This window comes from Somniosus microcephalus, chromosome 12 (genome assembly GCF_052327205.1).
Source record: "Somniosus microcephalus isolate GS21.2 chromosome 12, FLI_Smic_1.0, whole genome shotgun sequence".
NCBI classification, from domain to species: Eukaryota; Metazoa; Chordata; class Chondrichthyes; order Squaliformes; family Somniosidae; genus Somniosus; species Somniosus microcephalus.
In genome coordinates this window covers 195,869,580-195,888,418 of record NC_140998.1, presented here as the reverse complement: position 1 = coordinate 195,888,418, position 18,839 = coordinate 195,869,580, and the positions used below count along the sequence as shown (strand labels likewise).

General features: G+C 50.5%; 1 protein-coding gene across 1 annotated transcript; it reads right to left on the bottom strand.

Annotated features, from left to right (window-relative positions):
* Positions 1-358: 358 nt before the first annotated feature.
* Positions 359-18,722, bottom strand: LOC147109860 (large ribosomal subunit protein bL17m-like). Its single transcript, XM_086002404.1, has 4 exons — positions 18,642-18,722; positions 10,896-11,089; positions 2,893-2,961; positions 359-520 (listed from the first exon to the last, which is right to left on the bottom strand). The coding sequence occupies exons 2-4, from the start codon at positions 11,067-11,069 to the stop codon at positions 359-361; spliced, it is 405 nt and encodes a 134-aa protein (XP_085858530.1). The 5' UTR covers positions 11,070-11,089; positions 18,642-18,722.
* Between the last annotated feature and the right edge of the window lie 117 nt (positions 18,723-18,839).

Sequence of the window (18,839 nt, the reverse complement as noted above, 5' to 3'; positions counted from 1 at the left end):
GGAGTGAGCTCTGTACAAAAACCACTCACAACCGGGTATTTAGGACAAGAGTGGGAAGAGAAGAGCCGAAAGGGCATTTGTAAATCTGACGCGAAGGTGTCCATTTCATCCAGCGGGCTGTTCCACCATGTGAGCTATCGCAACTGGTGCAGCATGTGTGACCATTCACACACGGGCGCAGCCTTTCAAACCACGTTGGGAGGGAGGTGGAAATGAGTGAGGGGAGGACGAAGGAGGCCACTGGATCGCAGTCGGGATCAGGAAGACTGCTCGAAGCTCCCGTCTCCCACAGCCCAGGGAGGGTCCCAGTCAAACTGCAGCGTCGCCAAGGCGCTTTGCGATGGGCAGCGCGGCGAGATCATGGGCGTGGCAGAGTGACGCTCATGACACAGGCCGACCCCGAAGACCCTGCGGGCCGCCCCACCCACAGCCCCGCGCCAGAGATACTGACCGTCAGCCAGAAGTCGGCCATTTTCATGGCTTTCTCGTCCGTGTCCCCTCGCTTGGCGTAATCCACTAGCTGGAAAGCAAGGGCAGATCAGTCAAACCCGCAGGCTCATTCCCAGCACAGACAGAGGCCAGTCGGCCCCTCCTTCTGTACGCGAGCAATCCCCAAACCCATCCCACTGCCCCGCTCTCTCCATCGACAAATATTGATCCCAAATTCCCCCTTTTACAGAGGCCATGGTCTCGCCTCCTCCCCATGGCTTCAGTGACATGGAGGATTGGAGAAGCTGGGATTGTTCTTCGAGCAGAGAAGGTTTAGGGCAGATTTAACAGAATCACAGAATGATACAGTGCAGGAGGAGGCCATTCGGCCCATCGTGCCTGTGCTGGCTCTTTGGACCCACTCCCCTGCTCTTTCCCCAGAGCCCGGAAAATGTTTCCTTTTCAAGTATTTATCCAATTCCCTTTTGAAAGTTATTATTGAATCTGCTTCCACCGGCCTTTCAGGCAGCGCATTCCAGATCACAACAACTCGCTGTGTAAAAATAATTCCTCATCTCCCCTCTGGTTCTTTAACCAATCACCTTCAATCTGTGTCCTCTGGTTACCGACCCTTCTACCACTGGAAACAGTTTCTCCTCATTTACTCTCAAAACCATTTATGATTTTGAACACAATCTTCCCCTTAACCTTCTCTGCTCTGAGGAGAGGAATCCCAGCTCCTCCAGTCTCTCCACATAACTGAAGCCCCTCATCCCTGGAACCATTCTGGTAAAGAGCGGCGTTCAAAATCATGAGGGGTTTTGATCGAGTAAATGAGGAGAAACTGTTCCCACTGGCAGGAGGGTCGGTAACCAGAGGACACAGAGTTAAAATAATTGCCAAAAGAACCAGAGGGGAGATGAGATTATTTTTTTTACGCAGCGAGTTGTTGTGATCTGGAATACGCTGCCTGAAAGGGCGGTGGAAGCAGATTCAATAGTAACTTTCAAAAGGGAATTGGATAAATACTTGAAAAGGAGATATTTGCAGGGCTCTGGGGAAAGAGCAGGGGGAGTGGGAACTAATTGGAGAGCTCTTCAAAGGGCCGGCACAGGCACGAGGGGCCGAATGGCCTCCTTCTGTGCTGTGAGATTCTATGGGAGCATTCCGTGCTTCAACACCTCTGTGTACAGAAATTTCTACTAATCCCTCTCAGAACACTCGTTAAATTGATGGGCTCACGTCACTGACTCCCCGAGCACATGAAATTTATTGTCCCTATTCACTCCATCAAAACTCATTATCATTTTTAAAAACCCTATTAAATCTCCTCTTAGCCTTCTCTGCTCCAGTGCAAATAGTCCCAGGATCTCAAGTTACCTCTCTGGCTCAGTGGGTAGCACTCGCTCTCGTCTCCGAGTCAGAAGGTGGTCGGTTCGAGTCTCACTCCAGAAACTTCAGTCCATAATCCAGGCCGACACTCCCAGCGCAGTAATGAGGGAGCACCACACTGTCGGAGGGGCAGTACTGAGGGAGCGCTGCACTGTAGTAGGGGCAGTACTGAGGGAGCGCTGCACTGTCAGAGGGGCAGTACTGAATGAGCACCGCACTGTCAGAGGGACAGTACTGGGGGAGCGCAGCACTGTCGGAGGGGCAGTACTGAGGGAGCGCTGCACTGTCAGAAGAGCAGTGCTGAGGGAGTGCTGCACTGTCGGAGGGGCAGTACTGAGGGAGCGCCGCACTGTTGGAGGGGCACTGTTGGAGGAGCAGTGCTGAGGGAGCGCTGCACTGTTGGAGGAGCACTGTCGGAGTGGCAGTACTGAGGGAGGGCCGTACTGTCGGAGGGTCAGTACTGAGGGAGCGCTGCACTGTCGGAGGGTCAGTACTGAGGGAGCGCTGCACTGTCAGAGGGTCAGTACTGAGGGAGCGCCGCGCTGTCGGAGGGTCAGTACTGAGGGAGCATCACACTGTCGGAGGGGCAGCACTGAGGGAGCGCCACACTGTCAGAGCGATTCACTGTCAGAGGTGTCACCTTTCAGATGAGAGGTTAAACACGAGGCTCCGTCTGCCCTCTCAAGTGAATGGAAAAGATCCCGCAGCCACTATTTTGAAGAGGAGCAGGGGAGTTCTCCTCGTTGTCCTCTGACCAATATTTATCCCTCAACCAACATCTGGTGATGATCACATTTCTGTTTGTGGGAGCTTGCTGTGCACAAATTGGCTGCCGGGTTTCCTACATTACAACAGTGACTACACTTCAAAAAAAAGTACTTCATTGGCTGTAAGGTGCTGTGGGACATCCTGAGGTAGTCAAAGGCGCTATAGAATTGCAAGTAGCCAAGGCACTTTGCGATGGCCAGCGCGGCGAGATCGCGGGCGTGGCAGAGAGACGCTCGCGACACAGGCCGACCTCGAAGACCCCGCGGGCCCCCCCACCCCCAGCCCCGCGCCAGAGATACTGACCGTCAGCCAGAAGTCGGCCATCTTCATGGCTTTCTCGTCCGTGTCCCCTCGCTTGGCGTAATCCACCAGCTGGAAAGCAAGGGCAGATCAGTCAAACCCGCAGGCTCCTTCCCAGCACAGACAAAGGCCAGTCAGCCCCTCCAGCCTGCCCTCCTTCTGTATGCGAGCAATCCCCAAACCCATCCCACTGCCCCGCTCTCTCCATCGTGCCTGTGCTGGCTCTTTGGACCCACTCCCCTGCTCTTTCCCCCGAGCCCGGAAAATGTTTCCTTTTCAAGTATTTATCCAATTCCCTTTTGAAAGTTATTATTGAATCTGCTTCCACCGGCCTTTCAGGCAGCGCGTTCCAGATCACAACAACTCGCTGTGTAAAAAAAATAATCTCCTTGTTGTGTATGTACCTTTAAGGGAAGAACTGGTTTTAGACTGCAGTACCGGCAGTGACCACCCCTGTATAAAAGGCCCTAGCAAGCTTCTGTATTTCAGTATGACGTTGCCTCCTGTTCAGTAAAGTACCTGTTAAACTGTTCTCCCGAAGTCCGTGTATTATTGAGGCGCGGACTTTACAGTGGCGATGAGTAAGTTCGAAATCACCTGCAGTGTGGCATCATCTCACGGGGATCTCGCCCTGAGAGGAGGTTTCTTGGAGGTCGTAGTCTGAGCAACGGGCGTCGACCGCGGGCAACCGCCCAAAGAATTCATCGGTGTTCGGAGAATTGCGGGAGAGACTGTGGAGAGCTGTGCTTGGCTCTCCAGTTAAGGTGTTCCAGCAAATCGTGCTGGTAGCAGGTAGTGCGCTGACCCTTCTGGACTGCGGCGGGCTCAAGCTCGAGCGAGCGGCTCTACAAAACGGGCTGCGTAGCATCGCCGGGAAAAGAAAACAAGAGAGAGAGAGGGTGGAGCGCACAGGGTGCGGTCGGTGCTCAAGAACCGGGCAGCAGAGAGAAAATAAACGGGGGGGAAGGAAAGCGAGACGCGCCGAAGCCGCGGGTCGCTGCCATTACCCCGTAGAACGCTAGGAGCAGCGCGGCAGCAAGGGGAAGAAGGAAAAGCATGGGAGGCGCCATTTTATCCCGTTGGGGAAGAAGGAAAAGCGCGGGAGGCGCCATTTTATTCCATTGGGGAAGAAGAAAAAGCACGGGAGGCACCATTTTAAATCACCCAAGATGCCGAAAAGTGGCAGTATCACTGCTTTCGACAACGAGGTAGAAGACTGGCCCACGTATGTGGAAATAATTGAAGTGTACTGCAAGGCAAATGAGGTGGCCGATGGAAAGAGGGCGTCGGTATTATTGAATTTGATGGGCGCGAGTACGTATGGCCTATTGCGGAATTTAATTACCCCAGCTAAACCAATGGAGAAAAGTTTTGAGGAGATTGTTAATACCTTACAGGAACACCTAAACCCTACACCGCTGCTGATAGCAGAAAGATTCAAGTTCCATAAAAGAAACCAACACAAAGATGAGAGCAATGCTGACTATCTTACGGAACTACGCAAGTTATCGAAGCACTGCCAGTTCGGAGCAGGACTGGCAGACACCTTGCGGGATAAGTTTGTCTGCGGGCTCCAGAGTGAAGGAACCCAGAAACGACTACTTTCAAAAAAGGACCTGACGCTAGAACAGGCTTTCAGCGTGGCAGTATCCTATGAAGCAGCAGCACGGAGAGCTGTGGAAATACAACAGAAACCACAAGAATACAGCGCTAACGAAATGGCGTATGGAGCAGAAAAGTGCTATCGCTGTGGCAGAACAACCCATGAGCAGAAGGACTGCTGGTTTAAGGACAAAGTATGCAGGCAATGCGGAAAAGTGGAACATATAGCTAGAGTCTGCAGGTCGGGAAAGAAAACCAACACGACAAGAACTACTAAGGAACAGTGCAGGAAAGTAAAGAAACTGACAGACAGTAGTTCGGAAGATCAGGGGAGTGATAAGGACTCCAGGAGCAGGAGACTAAGTTGTCTAAAGTTACACAACATGATCGCAAAGGAAGATCACCGAACCATTTGGGTCACCCTCATGATAGCAGGGTCCCCAGTAAAGATGGAATTGGACACAGGATCAGCCCTAACTGTCATGAATCGACAAGACTATGAGCGGCTATTCTCACACATACCCTTAAAGGACACGTCCATTGTATTGAAGACATACACGGGGCAAAAGGTCTACCCCAGAGGAAGAATAAGGGTGCCAGTTAAATATAACAGCAAGGAAACACAGAAACTATATATGTATATACTACGAGATGGAGGACCACCATTATTGGGACGTGAATGGATCCGAAAAATACAATTGGATTGGCATTCCATTCTGGCGCTAACTGTGACTGACAAAAAGGATGATGACGTCGCACCTGGACGTCTGTCACAAATTCTATCTGACGCGGAAGAGGTGTTCCAACAAGGACTTGGGACTCTAAAAGGAGTAAAGGCAACCATAAAGATTGAGGATAACGCAAACCCAACATTTTTCAAGGCCAGACCGGTGCTATACGCAATCCGCCCAGCCGTTGAAGCTGAACTGGAGAGTCTGGAGCGTTCGGGTGTGCTGTCCAAGGTGGACTGGAACGAGTGGGCCACACCCATCGTTCCTGTAATGAAGAAAGCATTGAGCAGCACGCCTGGGGAGCCAAAGAAGGTTCGCATCTGTGGGGACTTCAAGGTAACTGTGAACCCAGTCCTGCACACAGTACAGTACCCACTTCCGCGGATAGAAGATATTTTCGCCTCACTATCTGGAGGGAAACGTTTTACAAAGATTGATCTGGCCCAAGCGTATCTACAAATGGAGGTGGAAGAAGCATCTAGAAAATACCTCACGATAAACACTCACAAAGGCCTTTACCAGTACAATCGACTGGTATTCGGGGTAGCATCGGCCCCGGCTATTTGGCAGAGGGCAATGGAACAAGTCCTGCAAGGGATCCCGGGGACCCAGTGTTATTTGGACGACATCCTGGTTACGGGCGAAAATGACAGTGATCACCTTGCCAACCTGGAGCAGCTGCTCACTAGATTGCAGGAATATGGGCTCCGAGCCAACCGCCCCAAATGCGAGTTTTTCAGAAAACAGATCTCGTATTGTGGCCATGTTATTGATGAAGAGGGATTACATAAGTCCCCAGAGAAGATTGAGGCAGTAGTCAAGGCTCCAGCACCGGAAAATGTGTCACAACTGAGGTCGTTCCTCGGGCTGGTAAACTACTACCATAAGTTCTTGCCAAATTTGTCTACAATACTACACCCACTGAACACCCTACTGCAAACTGGGGTGCCATGGAAGTGGAGTGACGAATGTAGACGTGCTTTCCAGAAGAGCAAAACCCTAATCACTTCGAAAGAGGTATTGGCCCATTACAATCCAGCACTACCAATTCGGTTGGCATGTGATGCGTCACCCTACGGCATTGGAGCGGTGTTGTCGCACAAATTCTTTGATGGCTCAGAGAGGCCAATAGCCTTTGCATCACGATCACTAACCTCAGCCGAGCGTAACTACGCCCAGATTGACAGGGAGGCCCTCAGCCTAGTGTGGGGAGTGAAAACGTTCAATCACTATCTGCACGGGCAGAAATTCACCTTGCTGACTGATCACCAGCCTCTTGTCTCCATCTTTAACCCAAAGAAGGGCGTTCCGGTGATGACTGCGCAACGGCTACAAAGATGGTCACTTTTTCTAGGAGCGCACCACTATGAAATTGAATATAAGGGCACGAAACAGCATGGAAACGCTGATGGGCTATCACGCCTGCCACTGCCTACTGTGGAGGAAGCACCTGCAGTGGGTCCTGTCGAAATATTCCATTCGACTATAGTCGAATACCTACCGGTAACTAACGCGTGTATCGAAAAGGAAACCCGAAATGACCCGACACTTTCTCGGGTATATGACTTGACAGTGAAGGGAGGCCAGCACATGGTGACTCACTATTGCCAGCATTCTCGACAAGGAGAGAACAGCTGTCAGTGTGCCGGGGGACCTTGATGTGTGGATCCCGAGTGGTAATTCCACCCAAGTTGAGTGATAGAGTGCTCAATGAGCTTCATGAGGGTCATCTGGGAGGGGTAAAAATGAAAAGCCTAGCCAGGGCGTTTGTGTGGTGGCCGGGAATCGATAAAGAAATCGAGGACCTGACCAAGAGCTGCTCAGGATGCCAGAAAGTCCAAAATGCACCACCACAGGCCCCTCTACACCCATGGGAGTGGCCCTCATCTCCATGGCAACGGGTGCATATTGATTTTGCTGGATCATTCATGGACTCAATGTTTTTAATAGCCGTGGATGCGCACTCGAAATGGCCTGAGGTCATCAAAATGTCCTCCACCACCACGGAGAAAACTATTGCAGTCCTACGGACCATTTTTGCCAGGAATGGCTTGCCAGAACAGATTTGCTCCGACAACGGACCACAGTTTGTGTCCGAAGAGTTCCGGAGGTTCTTGAAAAAGAATGGGGTAAGGCATTACACATCCGCCCCGTATCACCCAGCCACAAATGGATTGGCTGAGAGGTTCGTACAAACCTTTAAGAAGGCAATAAAGGCTATGTACAATGACAACATTCCGCTGCAGCACAAGATGGACAATTTCCTGTTAGCCTACCGGAATGTGACACATGCAGTCACCAACCAGGCCCCAGCCATGATGTTCTTTAATTGAAGGTTAAGATCTCGCCTGGATTTGCTCAGACCAAACTTATGAAGAGATGTTGAGAATAAGCAATTCCAGCACATCCATGAGAAGCCAACAAGGAGCTTCAATGTAGGGCAATCAGTCTTGGCCCGCGACTACCGAACAGAAAAATGGCAGCCAGGAACGATATGCACACGGCAGGGCCCACTAATGTACACAGTGGACGTTGGGGAGAGCATCGTGAGACGCCATGCTGACCAGATCCTAGAGTCACAGGAACAAGTCAACCCCATGCCTCGCCCATACGTACCTGGTGAGGAACCCGACATACAGGTCGCACCTACCCCAGAAACAGTAGCATCGGAAGCTGATGAACCAACCGACGACAGGGGGCCAGAATCACCTCCGCACCAAGAGCAAGACACTCGGGAAAGGCATTATCCAGAAAGGATCAGGAAGCCTCCCCAAAGACTGAATCTATAAACAGACTATTTTCAGCTAATGTTGCATGTTATTTGTAATTAGTTTGATATTTAATTGTTAAATGAGTGTTATAGTACTGTTAATCTAAAAGGGGAGGAATTGTAATGTACATACCTTTAAGGGGGGAACTATCTTTTTCAGCTCATGTATACTGCAGTACCGGCAGTGACCACACCTGTATATAACACTGAGTAGTAATCTGTACAGCTCAGTTCCAGTGTAACCCAAGTTCAGTAAACACCTGTTGCACCGTTCTCCTGCCGTCTGTGTCTTATTATACACAGACACAACAAGGGAGTGCCGCACTGTCAGAGGGGCAGTACTGAGGGAGCGCCGCACTCTCAGAGGGGCAGTACTGAGGGAGCGCTGCACTGTCGGAGGGGCACTGTCGGAGGGCCGTACTGTTGGAGGGGCAGTACTGACGGAGCGCTGCAGTGTCGGAGGGGCAGTACCGAGGGAGCGCCGCACTGTCGGAGGGGCAGTACTGAGGGAGCGCTGCACTGTCGGAGGGGCAGTACTGAGGGAGCGCCTCACTGTCGGAGCTGCCATCTTTCGGATAAGACGTTAAACCGAGGCCCCATCTGCCCTCTTAGGTGGACGTAAAAGACTCTGCAGGCTCTATTGGTACAAGACCAGGGGAAGTTATCCCAGGTGTCCTCGGTTAATATTTATCACTCAAGCAATAATCACTAAAAACAGATGCTCTGGTCTTATTTTTAATCCATTCACGGGATGTGGGCTTCGCTGGCAAGGCCGGCATTTATTGCCCATCCCTAGTTGTCCTTCAGAAGGTGGTGGTGAGCCGCCTTCTTGAACCGCTGCAGTCCGTGTGGTGAAGGTACTCCTACAGTGCTGTTAGGGAGGGAGTTGCAGGATTTTGACCTAGCGACAATGAAGGAACAGCGATATATCTACAAGTCAGGATGGTGTGTCTTGGAGGGGAACTTGGAGGTGGTGGTGTTCCCATCACATCGCTGTTTGTGGGAGCTTGCTGTGCGCAATTGGCTGCTGTGTTACCGACATTACAACAGTGACCATGCTTCAAAAAGTACATCATTGGCTGTGAAGAGCTTTGGGATGTCCCGAGGATGTGAAAGGCGCTATATAAATGCGAATCTCTTGTCTATGTAACAATAGCGTCCCATCCCTGGTCAGTCCCTGGACACTCCTGCAGGGATTCTCCAGGACACTCCTGCACTGGGCCCTGGGTGTGTCTCTGCTCCAGGACCCGGTTCCTTTGTCTGCTGCGATGCTTCGATCAGGCACAGGACGAGATTCCTCCTTTGATCCCTTTCGATATCCTTTAGGTGACTGCTTTTGAAAATCCAAATTAAAAACCAGCATTCGGAGGTCAGTGTTGAGTATTTTAGCTACACCTCCAGGAGATCCCACCTCCTGAATTTGGGAATTCGAGCTACTCCAGATGATCATTCCGGATGTGGCAGGCCATTCGGCCCATCTTAATGCTCCCATCCAGAACAGCCCATCGCTGCCTCCAATTGTTCCTTAACCCATTCCAGGATTGTGCCTCGTGCCCCAGTCCTCTATCTGCCAGTCCATTCCAAGTGTTGGTCACTCCCTCTGTGTGAAGTAAACCTTCCTGATAACAGCCCGAGTTACCTTTAACTAGTTTGAAGCCGTGTCTCCTTGTCCAAATCGCACAGATTCACTTGAAGTAACATTCCGGATATTCATCCCTTTCTATTGCACTGCAGCAACTCGCCAAGGCCTCTTCGGCAGCACCTCCCAAACCCGCCACCTCTACCGCCCAGAAGGACAAGGGCAGCAGGCGCATTGGAACACCGTCACCTCCAAGTTCCCCTCCAAGTCACACACCACCCTGACTTGGAGATACATCGGCCGATCCTCCATCGTCGCTGGGTCAAAATCCTGGAACTCCCTCCCTAACAGCACTGTGGGAGCACCTTCACCACACGGACTGCAGCGGTTCAAGAAGGCGGCTCACCACCACCTTCTCAAGGGCAATTAGGGATGGATAATAAATGCCGGCCTTGCCAGCGACGCCCACATCCCAGAAAAAATTGTTTTTTAAATTCCTCAATACGATCACTTTTAGGGAGCCTCCTCTCCAGGTTGAATAGGCCAAGTCTCTCCACAGAACTCAGTCCCTCTGGCGCCGGGGATCGGTCTCGTGGCTCTGCTCTGTGATGCCCCTAGTAGTCGAATGTCTCCCTTATGTCTCTATGTCTAGAACTGGACCCAGTACATTTAAAAGAAAGATTTGCATTAATATAGCGCCTTTCACGACCACCAGACATCCCAAAGCAATTTACAGCCAATGAAGTATTTTTGAAGTGTAGTCACTGTTGTAATGTAGGAAACGCGGCAGCCAATTTGTACACAGCAAGCTCCCACAAACAGCAATGTGATGATGACCAGATAATCTGTTTTCTAGTGATGTTGGTTGAGGGATAAATATTGGCCAGGACACCGGGGAGAACTCCCCTGCTCTTCTTCGAATTAGTGCCGCGGGATCTTTTACGTCCACCTGAGAGCAGACGGGGCCTCGGTTTAACGTCTCATCTGAAAGGCGGCACCTCCGACAGTGGAGTTATCCCCGGTGTCCTGGCCAATATTTATCGCTCAATCAATATCAATAAAACAGATTATCTGGTCATTGTCACATTGCAGTTTGTGGGAGCTTGCTGTGCACAAATTGCCTGCCGCATTTCCTACATTACAACAGTGACTACACTTCAAAAGTACTTCATTGGCTGAAAAGCGCTTTAGGACGTCCGGTGGTCCTGAAAGGCGCTATATAAATGCACGTTGTTGATTCGGAGGAAAGCAGAGTAACAGCAGCCTGGGCAGACGGCAGGAAGGAACAAGATAAACGGGGTGTTCGAAGGGAGGAAGTGATTACCTTCTCAGTGTAAAACCTCATCTCATCAGCCCGGGCCAGGGTGGTTTCAATCCTCTCGTGTCGCACCAACGCTGTCACAGGGTTCCGCAACATATCGATCCGGGACCAGGGTCCGAGCCCCATCCGACGGTAAACTCGCCCATGACGGATCCAGAGGGCAGCGGTGAGATGCATCCTTCCGAGGGGCCGGGAGTCTGGGGGGGATCAGAGACCGGAGCAAAGGTGAGAATTCAACCGTCACAATCCCAGCGTCACGTCACAGCGCGACCCAGAAACACCCTGATCCCGTCCGCCATTCATCACCGTCCCCATCCCACACTGATCACCGACCCCCCGGACCCCGTCCCACACTGATCACCGCCCCCCCAGACCCCGACCCACACTGATCACCGACCCCCCGGACCCCGTCCCACACTGATCACCGCCCCCCCGGACCCCGACCCACGCTGATCACCGACCCCCCGGACCCCGTCCCACACTGATCACCCCCCCGGACCCCGTCCCACACTGATCACCGCCCCCTGGACCCCGACCCACACTGATTACTGACCCCCCAGACCCCGTCCCACACTGATCACCGCCCCCCCAGACCCCGTCCCACACTGATCACTGGCCCCCCGGACCACGTCCCACACTGAACACCGACCCCCCGGACCCCGTCCCACGCTGATCACTGACCCACAGCTCACTCGGGCTGCTAACTTTGGTTGCAGGTATTCCTGGAGATATCATCACATGAACTCCGACCTCCAACCACCCCGCCCGGTCAAACAGCCTTCCCCCCGTCCCCATCTCCCACTTGCCTGGATGAATGCAGCTCCAACAACACACAGGAAGCTCGAAACCATCCAAGACAAAGCAGCCCGTTTGATTGGCATCCCATCCGCCACCTTGAACATTCACTCCCTCCACCACCGGCGTACCCTGGCTGCAGTGTGTACCATCTACAAGATGCAGTGCAGCAACTCACCAAGGCTTCTTCAGCAGCACCTCCCAAACCCGCCACCTCTACCACCTAGAAGAACAAGGGCAGCAGGCGGATGGGAACACCACCACCTCCAAGTTCCCCTCCAAGTCACACACCATCCCGACTTGGAAAGAGCACTTCAGCTAGTCCCACTCCTCCGCCCTTTCCCCGGAGCCCTGCAAATTCTTTTTCCTTCGGGTACTTATCCAATTCCCTTTTGAAAGCCACGATTGAATCTGCCTCCACCACCCTTTCAGGCAGTGAATTCCAGATCCTAACCACTCGCTGCGTAAAAAAGTCTTTCCTCACGTCGCCTTTCGTTCTTCTGCCAATTAAAAAGTGGAAATAAATTTCCCGGATTAAAGTAGCTGAAATGTTTTAATGAAATCTAAAAGTAATAAAATTAAAAGTGTCATCTGTGGCTCAGTGGGTAGCACACTCAATTCAATTCAATTCAAATCGCTTTATTGGCATGATAAGGTACATCTTATGTTGCCAAAGCATCGAAAAACATTTATGGTTGAACACATAAACGCAGATCTATTCATACAGTGTATAAACAGATATATCCCTGAGTGTATAAATATACATTCGTATAATTTGTATATACTCTTTTCTTAGGTTTACTGGTTGTCCCTCTGTTTATGGCAAGCTGTAACATAGTGTGCCGCTAAGGTTACACAGTTTCTCTGTTCCCCTAGTAGGTATGGGAGTTTTTGGTCGTCATTCAAATTTCTGAATTCAGGGCATATTTTTGTGAATTTTTGGTCGAAATTCTCCCTGATGCCCTGATATTTTCCACAAGCTGTGAGGAAGCGCATCTCTGTCTCCACCACTCCCTGACTGCAGTGAGAGCATATCCTGTCCTCTCTTGGCAGCCGGGTCTGTCTGTGTCTACCTTTTTCGATGGCCAACACTCACCTCTGAGTCAAAAGGTTGAGGGTTCAAGTTCCACTCCAGGGACTTGCAGCATATAAATCCAGGCTGACACTTGAGTGCCATGCTGAGGGAGTGCTGCACTGTCGGAGGTGCCGTCTTTCAGATGAGATGTTAAACCGAGGCCCCGTCTGCCCTCTCAGGTGGACGTAAAAGAGCCCGTGGCACTATTTTGAAGAAGAGTAGGGGAATTATCACCAGTGTCTTGGCCAATATTTATCCCTCAACCAACATAACAGTAGTGTATGTGCCTTTAAGTCAGAACTACTTTTACAGCTCCTGTATACTGTTGTACCGGCAGTGACCACACTGCCGGTACTACAGTATATAAGCTTTGCGCATGCCTCTGTACCCCCAGTCTAGAAACTACCCTCCTCCAGTAAAGACCTGTTTATTGTTAATGTACAGCATCCGTGTGATTATTTAATAATAGCATATCCACTGAACCACGGATCTAACAGTGGCGACGAGTGTCGATTCGAATCTACCTGCAACATAAAAAAAAAATAGTCGAGGCCAGGAACACGGGCGTCGACCACGAGCAACCGCCCAGCAGTCAGGCAGAGATTCAACTTCGCAGGGGAGGCTGTGGAGAGCCGGGCTTGGTTCCCCAGCCATGACGAGCAGTAAGAGACCGACGACAGGTCCAGCGCAGACCCTTCCCAAGCAGCGGCAGCTGGAGCCGACCGACGGCAGAGAGAAAGCCGAGCAGCGTCGACGGGGTAAGACAGAGGGTGAAGAGCGCAGGGCGCAGCCGGGGGTTGAACACCGAGCGGCATCGAGAAAAAGAAAACAAACCGGAGAGAGAGAGGGTAAAGAAACAGCCGGGTTCTAGACTGAGCGGTGTCGAAAAATATAAAAAGAAGAACGCGCAGAGCACAGCCAGGGCTCACGGGCTGAACAGGGTCCACGGGGCGAAGAAAGGGGAGACGCCATTGAGCCGCGGAGAAGAAGGAAGAGCGCGGGAGGCGCCATTTTTAGAAGCCGCAGCGGAGAAGAATGGCGAGCGCGGGAAGGAAGGAAAGCGCGGGAGACGCCATTTTGTGCCAGCGGAGAAGAAGGGGAAGCGCGGGAGGCGCCATTTGTGACAGTTAACTCACACCCAAGGATGCCGAAGAGTGGCAGTATCTCTACGTTCGACAATGAAGTCGAAGATTGGGCGACATATGTGGAACGTATTGAGGTGTACTGCAGGGCAACTGAAGTGCCAGATGCTAATAAAGCACTGGTTCTGTTAAATTCCATGGGTGCAAAAATTTATGGGTTACTGCGAAATCTAATAACCCCAGAGAAGCCGGTAAACAAGAATTTTGAAAGCATAGTAGAAATCCTACAGGACCACTTAAACCCCACACCGCTGCTGATAGCAGAACGATTTAAGTTCCATAAAAGGAACCAACACAAAGATGAAAGCAATGCTGAGTACCTCACGGAACTGCGCAAGCTATCGAAACACTGCCAGTTTGGAGCGGGACTAGCAGATACGTTAAGGGACAAGTTTGTGTGTGGGCTACAAAGTGAAGGAACACAGAAACGGCTTCTATCAGAAAAGGACCTTATGCTGGACAAAGCTTTCAGTATGGTAGTATCACACGAAGCAGCCGCAAGGGGTGCTGCAGAGATACAACGGAGACCGCAAGAATATGGCACCAATGAAATGTCCTATGGAACAGGGAAGTGCTATCGCTGCGGCAGAACAACACATGACCAGAAAGATTGTTGGTTCAAGGACCAAGTGTGCAGACAGTGTGGGAAAGCAGGACACATAGCAAGAGTCTGCAGGTCTGGGAAGAAAACCAACAGTAAGAAATCTCCACAGGAGAAGTACAAAAAGGTACACCAGGTGATGGACAGTGGTTCAGACGAACAGAAAAGTGACACAGACTCCGGAAGCAAGGCGCTGGGTTGTCTGAAACTACATAAGATAACAGAAATGGAGGATCACCAGACTATCTGGGTTACACTCAAGATAGACGGAGTCCAAGTGAAAATGGAATTGGACACAGGGTCAGCTCTAACAGTCATAAGTCAAAGAGACTACAAGCGGCTATTTTCAAACATACCCTTGAAAGCTACAGAGATTGTCTTGAAGATGTATACGGGGCAAAAAGTCGACCCCAAAGGAAAAATAAGGGCGAAAGTGACATATAAAGGCCAGGAAATACCTAAAATGGATATATATCTATTGCCAAATGGAGGGCCACCACTGCTAGGACGTGAATGGATCCGGAAGATACAATTAGATTGGCATTCCATACAGGCACTGAAGGTTGAGGCCAAAAAGGATGACGACGTCACACCTGGACGACTGTCAAAAATGCTAACTGACGCAAAAGAAGTGTTCCAGGAGGGACTAGGAACACTAAAAGGAATAACAGCAATGATTAAAATAGAGGAAAATGCAAGCCCAAAGCTCCTGAAGGCCAGACCAATGCCTTATGCGATCAGACCAGCTGTTGAAGCAGAGCTGGAAGGGTTGGAACGTTCAGGAGTACTGTCCAAAGTGGACTGGAGCGAGTGGGCTACACCCATCGTTCCTGTAATGAAGAGGTCGTTGAGTAATACGCCTGGGGAACCAAAGAAGGTCCGCATCTGTGGGGATTTTAAGGTGACAGTGAACCCAGTCCTTCACATGGTGCAATATCCGCTTCCATGAATTGAGGATATTTTTGCCTCGCTATCTGGAGGTAAATGCTTCACCAAAATTGATCTAGCCCAGGCGTACTTGCAAATGGAGGTAGAAGAAGCTTCGAAACAATACCTTACGATCAACACTCATAAAGGTCTCTATCAATACTACCGGCTGGTGTTTGGAGTAGCCTCGGCTCCGGCTATCTGGCAAAGGGCGATGGATCAGGTCCTGCAAGGGATTCCAGGGACCCAGTGTTATTTGGACGACATCTTGGTCACGGGCGAAAATGACGGTGTTCACCTCGCCAACTTGGAGAAGGTGCTAACCAGATTAAAGGAGTATGGGCTACGAGCTAATAGCCACAAGTGCGAGTTTTTCCAGAAACAGATCTCGTATTGTGGGCACGTCATTGATGAAGAGGGGTTACATAAGTCCCCTGACAAGATTGAGGCAGTAGTCAAGGCTCCAGCACTGGAAAATGTGTCACAACTGAGGTCGTTCCTCGGGCTGGTAAACTACTACCACAAGTTCTTACCAAATTTGTCTACGGTATTACACCCGCTGAACACCCTACTGCAAACAGGGGTACCATGGAAGTGGGATGACGAACGTAGACGAGCTTTCCAGAAGTGCAAAGAATTGATCACATCAAAAGAGATGTTGGCCCATTTCAACCCAGCACTACCAATACATTTGGCATGTGATGCATCACCCTATGGTATTGGAGCGGTGCTGTCGCACAAATTCCCAGACGGGCTGGAGAGGCCAGTAGCCTTTGCGTCTCGGTCACTAACCTCAGCCGAGCGCAACTACGCCCAGATTGACAGGGAGGCCCTCAGCCTAGTATGGGGAGTAAAAAAATTCAACCACTATCTGCATGGGCAGAAGTTCACCTTGCTGACTGACCACCAACCACTTGTCTCCATCTTTAATCCTAAGAAGGGCGTTCCAGTGATGACTGCACAGCGGTTACAAAGATGGTCCCTGTTTCTAGGGGCGAATCAATGTGAAATAGAATATAAAGGCACGAAACAGCATGGGAACGCTGATGGGCTATCGCGCCTGCCACTGCCTACTGTGGAGGAAGCACCAGCAGTGGACCCTATCGAGATATTTTATTCGTTAATAATTGAACGATTGCCAGTAACAAACGCGGATATAGAGGAGACCCACATTGATCCAACGCTGTCGCGGGTATATGAATTGACGGTGAGGGGATGGCCAACACATGGCGACTCACTGTTGCCAGCATTCTCATCCAGAAGAGAACAGCTGTCAGTATGCCAGGGGACAGTGATGTGTGGATCCAGAGTGGTGATTCCACCCAAGTTAAGGGAGAGAGTGCTAAATGAGCTACATGAAGGTCATCTGGGGGGAGTGAAAATGAAAAGCCTTGCTAGGGCTTATGTGTGGTGGCCGGGAATCGATCAACAAATCGAAGACCTAACTAAGAGCTGCTTAGGATGCCAGAAGGTCCAAAATGCACCACCACATGCCCCTCTACACCCATGCGAGTGGCCCTCCTCTCCATGGCAATGGGTGCATATTGAGTTCGCTGGTCCATTCATGGACTCAATGTTCTTAATAGCAGTGGATGCTCATTCAAAGTGGCCTGAGGTGATAAAAGTGTCTTCAACCACTACAGAGAAAATGATTGCAGTCCTACGGACCATATTTGCCAGAAACGGTTTGCCAGAGCAGATTTGCTCTGATAATGGACCACAGTTTGTGTCCGACGAGTTCCAAAAATTTATGAAAAGGAATGGGGTAAGGCATTACACATCCGCCCCGTATCATCCAGCCACAAATGGATTGGCTGAGAGGTTCGTACAAACCTTTAAGAAGGCGATAAAGGCCATGTGCGACGATGAAATTCCACTACAGCATAAGATGGACAATTTCTTATTAGCCTACCGAAACGCGACACATGCAGTTACCAACCAGACCCCGGCCATGATGTTCTTTAACCGAAGGTTGAGATCTCGTCTGGACTTGCTCAGACCAAATGTGCGAAGAAATGTTGAGGACAAACAATTCCAGCACAACAATGAGAAGCCAACAAGGAGCTTCAATGTAGGGCAACCAATCTTGGCCCGTGACTATCAAACAGAGAAATGGCAACCCGGAAAGATATGTACAAGGCAGGGGCCATTAATGTACACAGTGGATGTCAGGGAGAACATTGTGAGACGCCACGTCGATCAGATCTTAGCGTCACAGGAACGCGTCAACCCCATGTCTCGAGTACCTTGACATACCGGTAGCATCTACTTCAGACCCAGTACCAGTGAAACCCGATGAACTACCCAATGAAAAGGGGTCAGAATCGCCTCTGCACCAAGAACAAGAACCTCCGGAAAGGCGCTATCCCGAAAGGGTCAGGAAGCCGCCCCAAAGACTGAATCTATAAATGGACTTTTGTTGTTTAATGTACATGTTGAAATGTTAATTGTTATTTGAATATTAGGGGTATTACTAATCTAAAAGGGGAGGAATTGTAGTGTATGTGCCTTTAAGTCAGAACTACTTTTACAGCTCCTCTATACTGTAGTACCGGCAGTGACCACACCGGTATATAAGCTTTGCGCATGCCTCTGTACCCCCAGTCTAGAGACTACCCTCCTCCAGTAAAGACCTGTTTATTGTTAATGTACAGCATCCGTGTGATTATTTAATAATAGCATACCCACTGAACCACGGATCTAACAATAACAAAAACAGATTATCTGGTCATTATCACATTGCTGTTTGTGGGAGCTTTCTGTGCACAAATTGGCTGCCGCATTTCCCACATTACAACAGTGACTACAGTTGAAACTTAATTGGCTGTAAAGCACTTTGAGACGTCCGGTGGTCATGAAAGGCGCTATACCAATGCAAGTCTTTCTTTTAGTAAGGTTAGATTTAAAAATAGAAAATACATTTATATTTAAAAGATTATAATCAAGTCTTTTTTGAATCAAATAGATTACAATAAAATTAAAGAGGGGTTAAAATGAGCTAATTTTTTTTAAGTGTGACTGAGTGTAAGAGGTTGAAGTGAATGAGAAGTTTGAGTGGAATGTGAAAGTGCTGCTCAGGTTGAACTGGGCTGAATGTGGGTCTTGGGCCTGAGGCTGGGGGAGGGGAGAGGAGGGGGACCTGGGCCGAGTCTCCAGGGCCCAGCCCGCCCAGTCATTCCCACTCCCGGCGCCTCTCTGGCCCCACTTACCCCAACTCCGGGGCCTTATCGGCGGCTAGCGGGTGCCCACTCCCAGGGCGGCTCTTTCTCCGCGGCTCCGGCGGGTTTTTAAACCCGGTTTTCTTCCTCTTTTAAACAACAAGAAGCCGCTTTTTCCCCTCACATGGGCGCCGCCATCTTCATTCCGGCCCCGCATCCCTGCGCTAAACCCGCCGGCCGGCGCACCTC

Bases quoted from the DNA above. Each gene is read 5' to 3' on its own strand.
- LOC147109860 (XM_086002404.1), bottom strand. From the start codon at position 11,069: ATGCATCTCACCGCTGCCCTCTGGATCCGTCATGGGCGAGTTTACCGT. The intron at 2,962-10,895 runs GTAATCACTTCC...CTTGCTTTCCAG, and splicing joins TGAGGTTTTACACTGAGAAG to CTGGTGGATTACGCCAAGCG. The intron at 521-2,892 runs GTCAGTATCTCT...CTTGCTTTCCAG, and splicing joins TGGCCGACTTCTGGCTGACG to CTAGTGGATTACGCCAAGCG.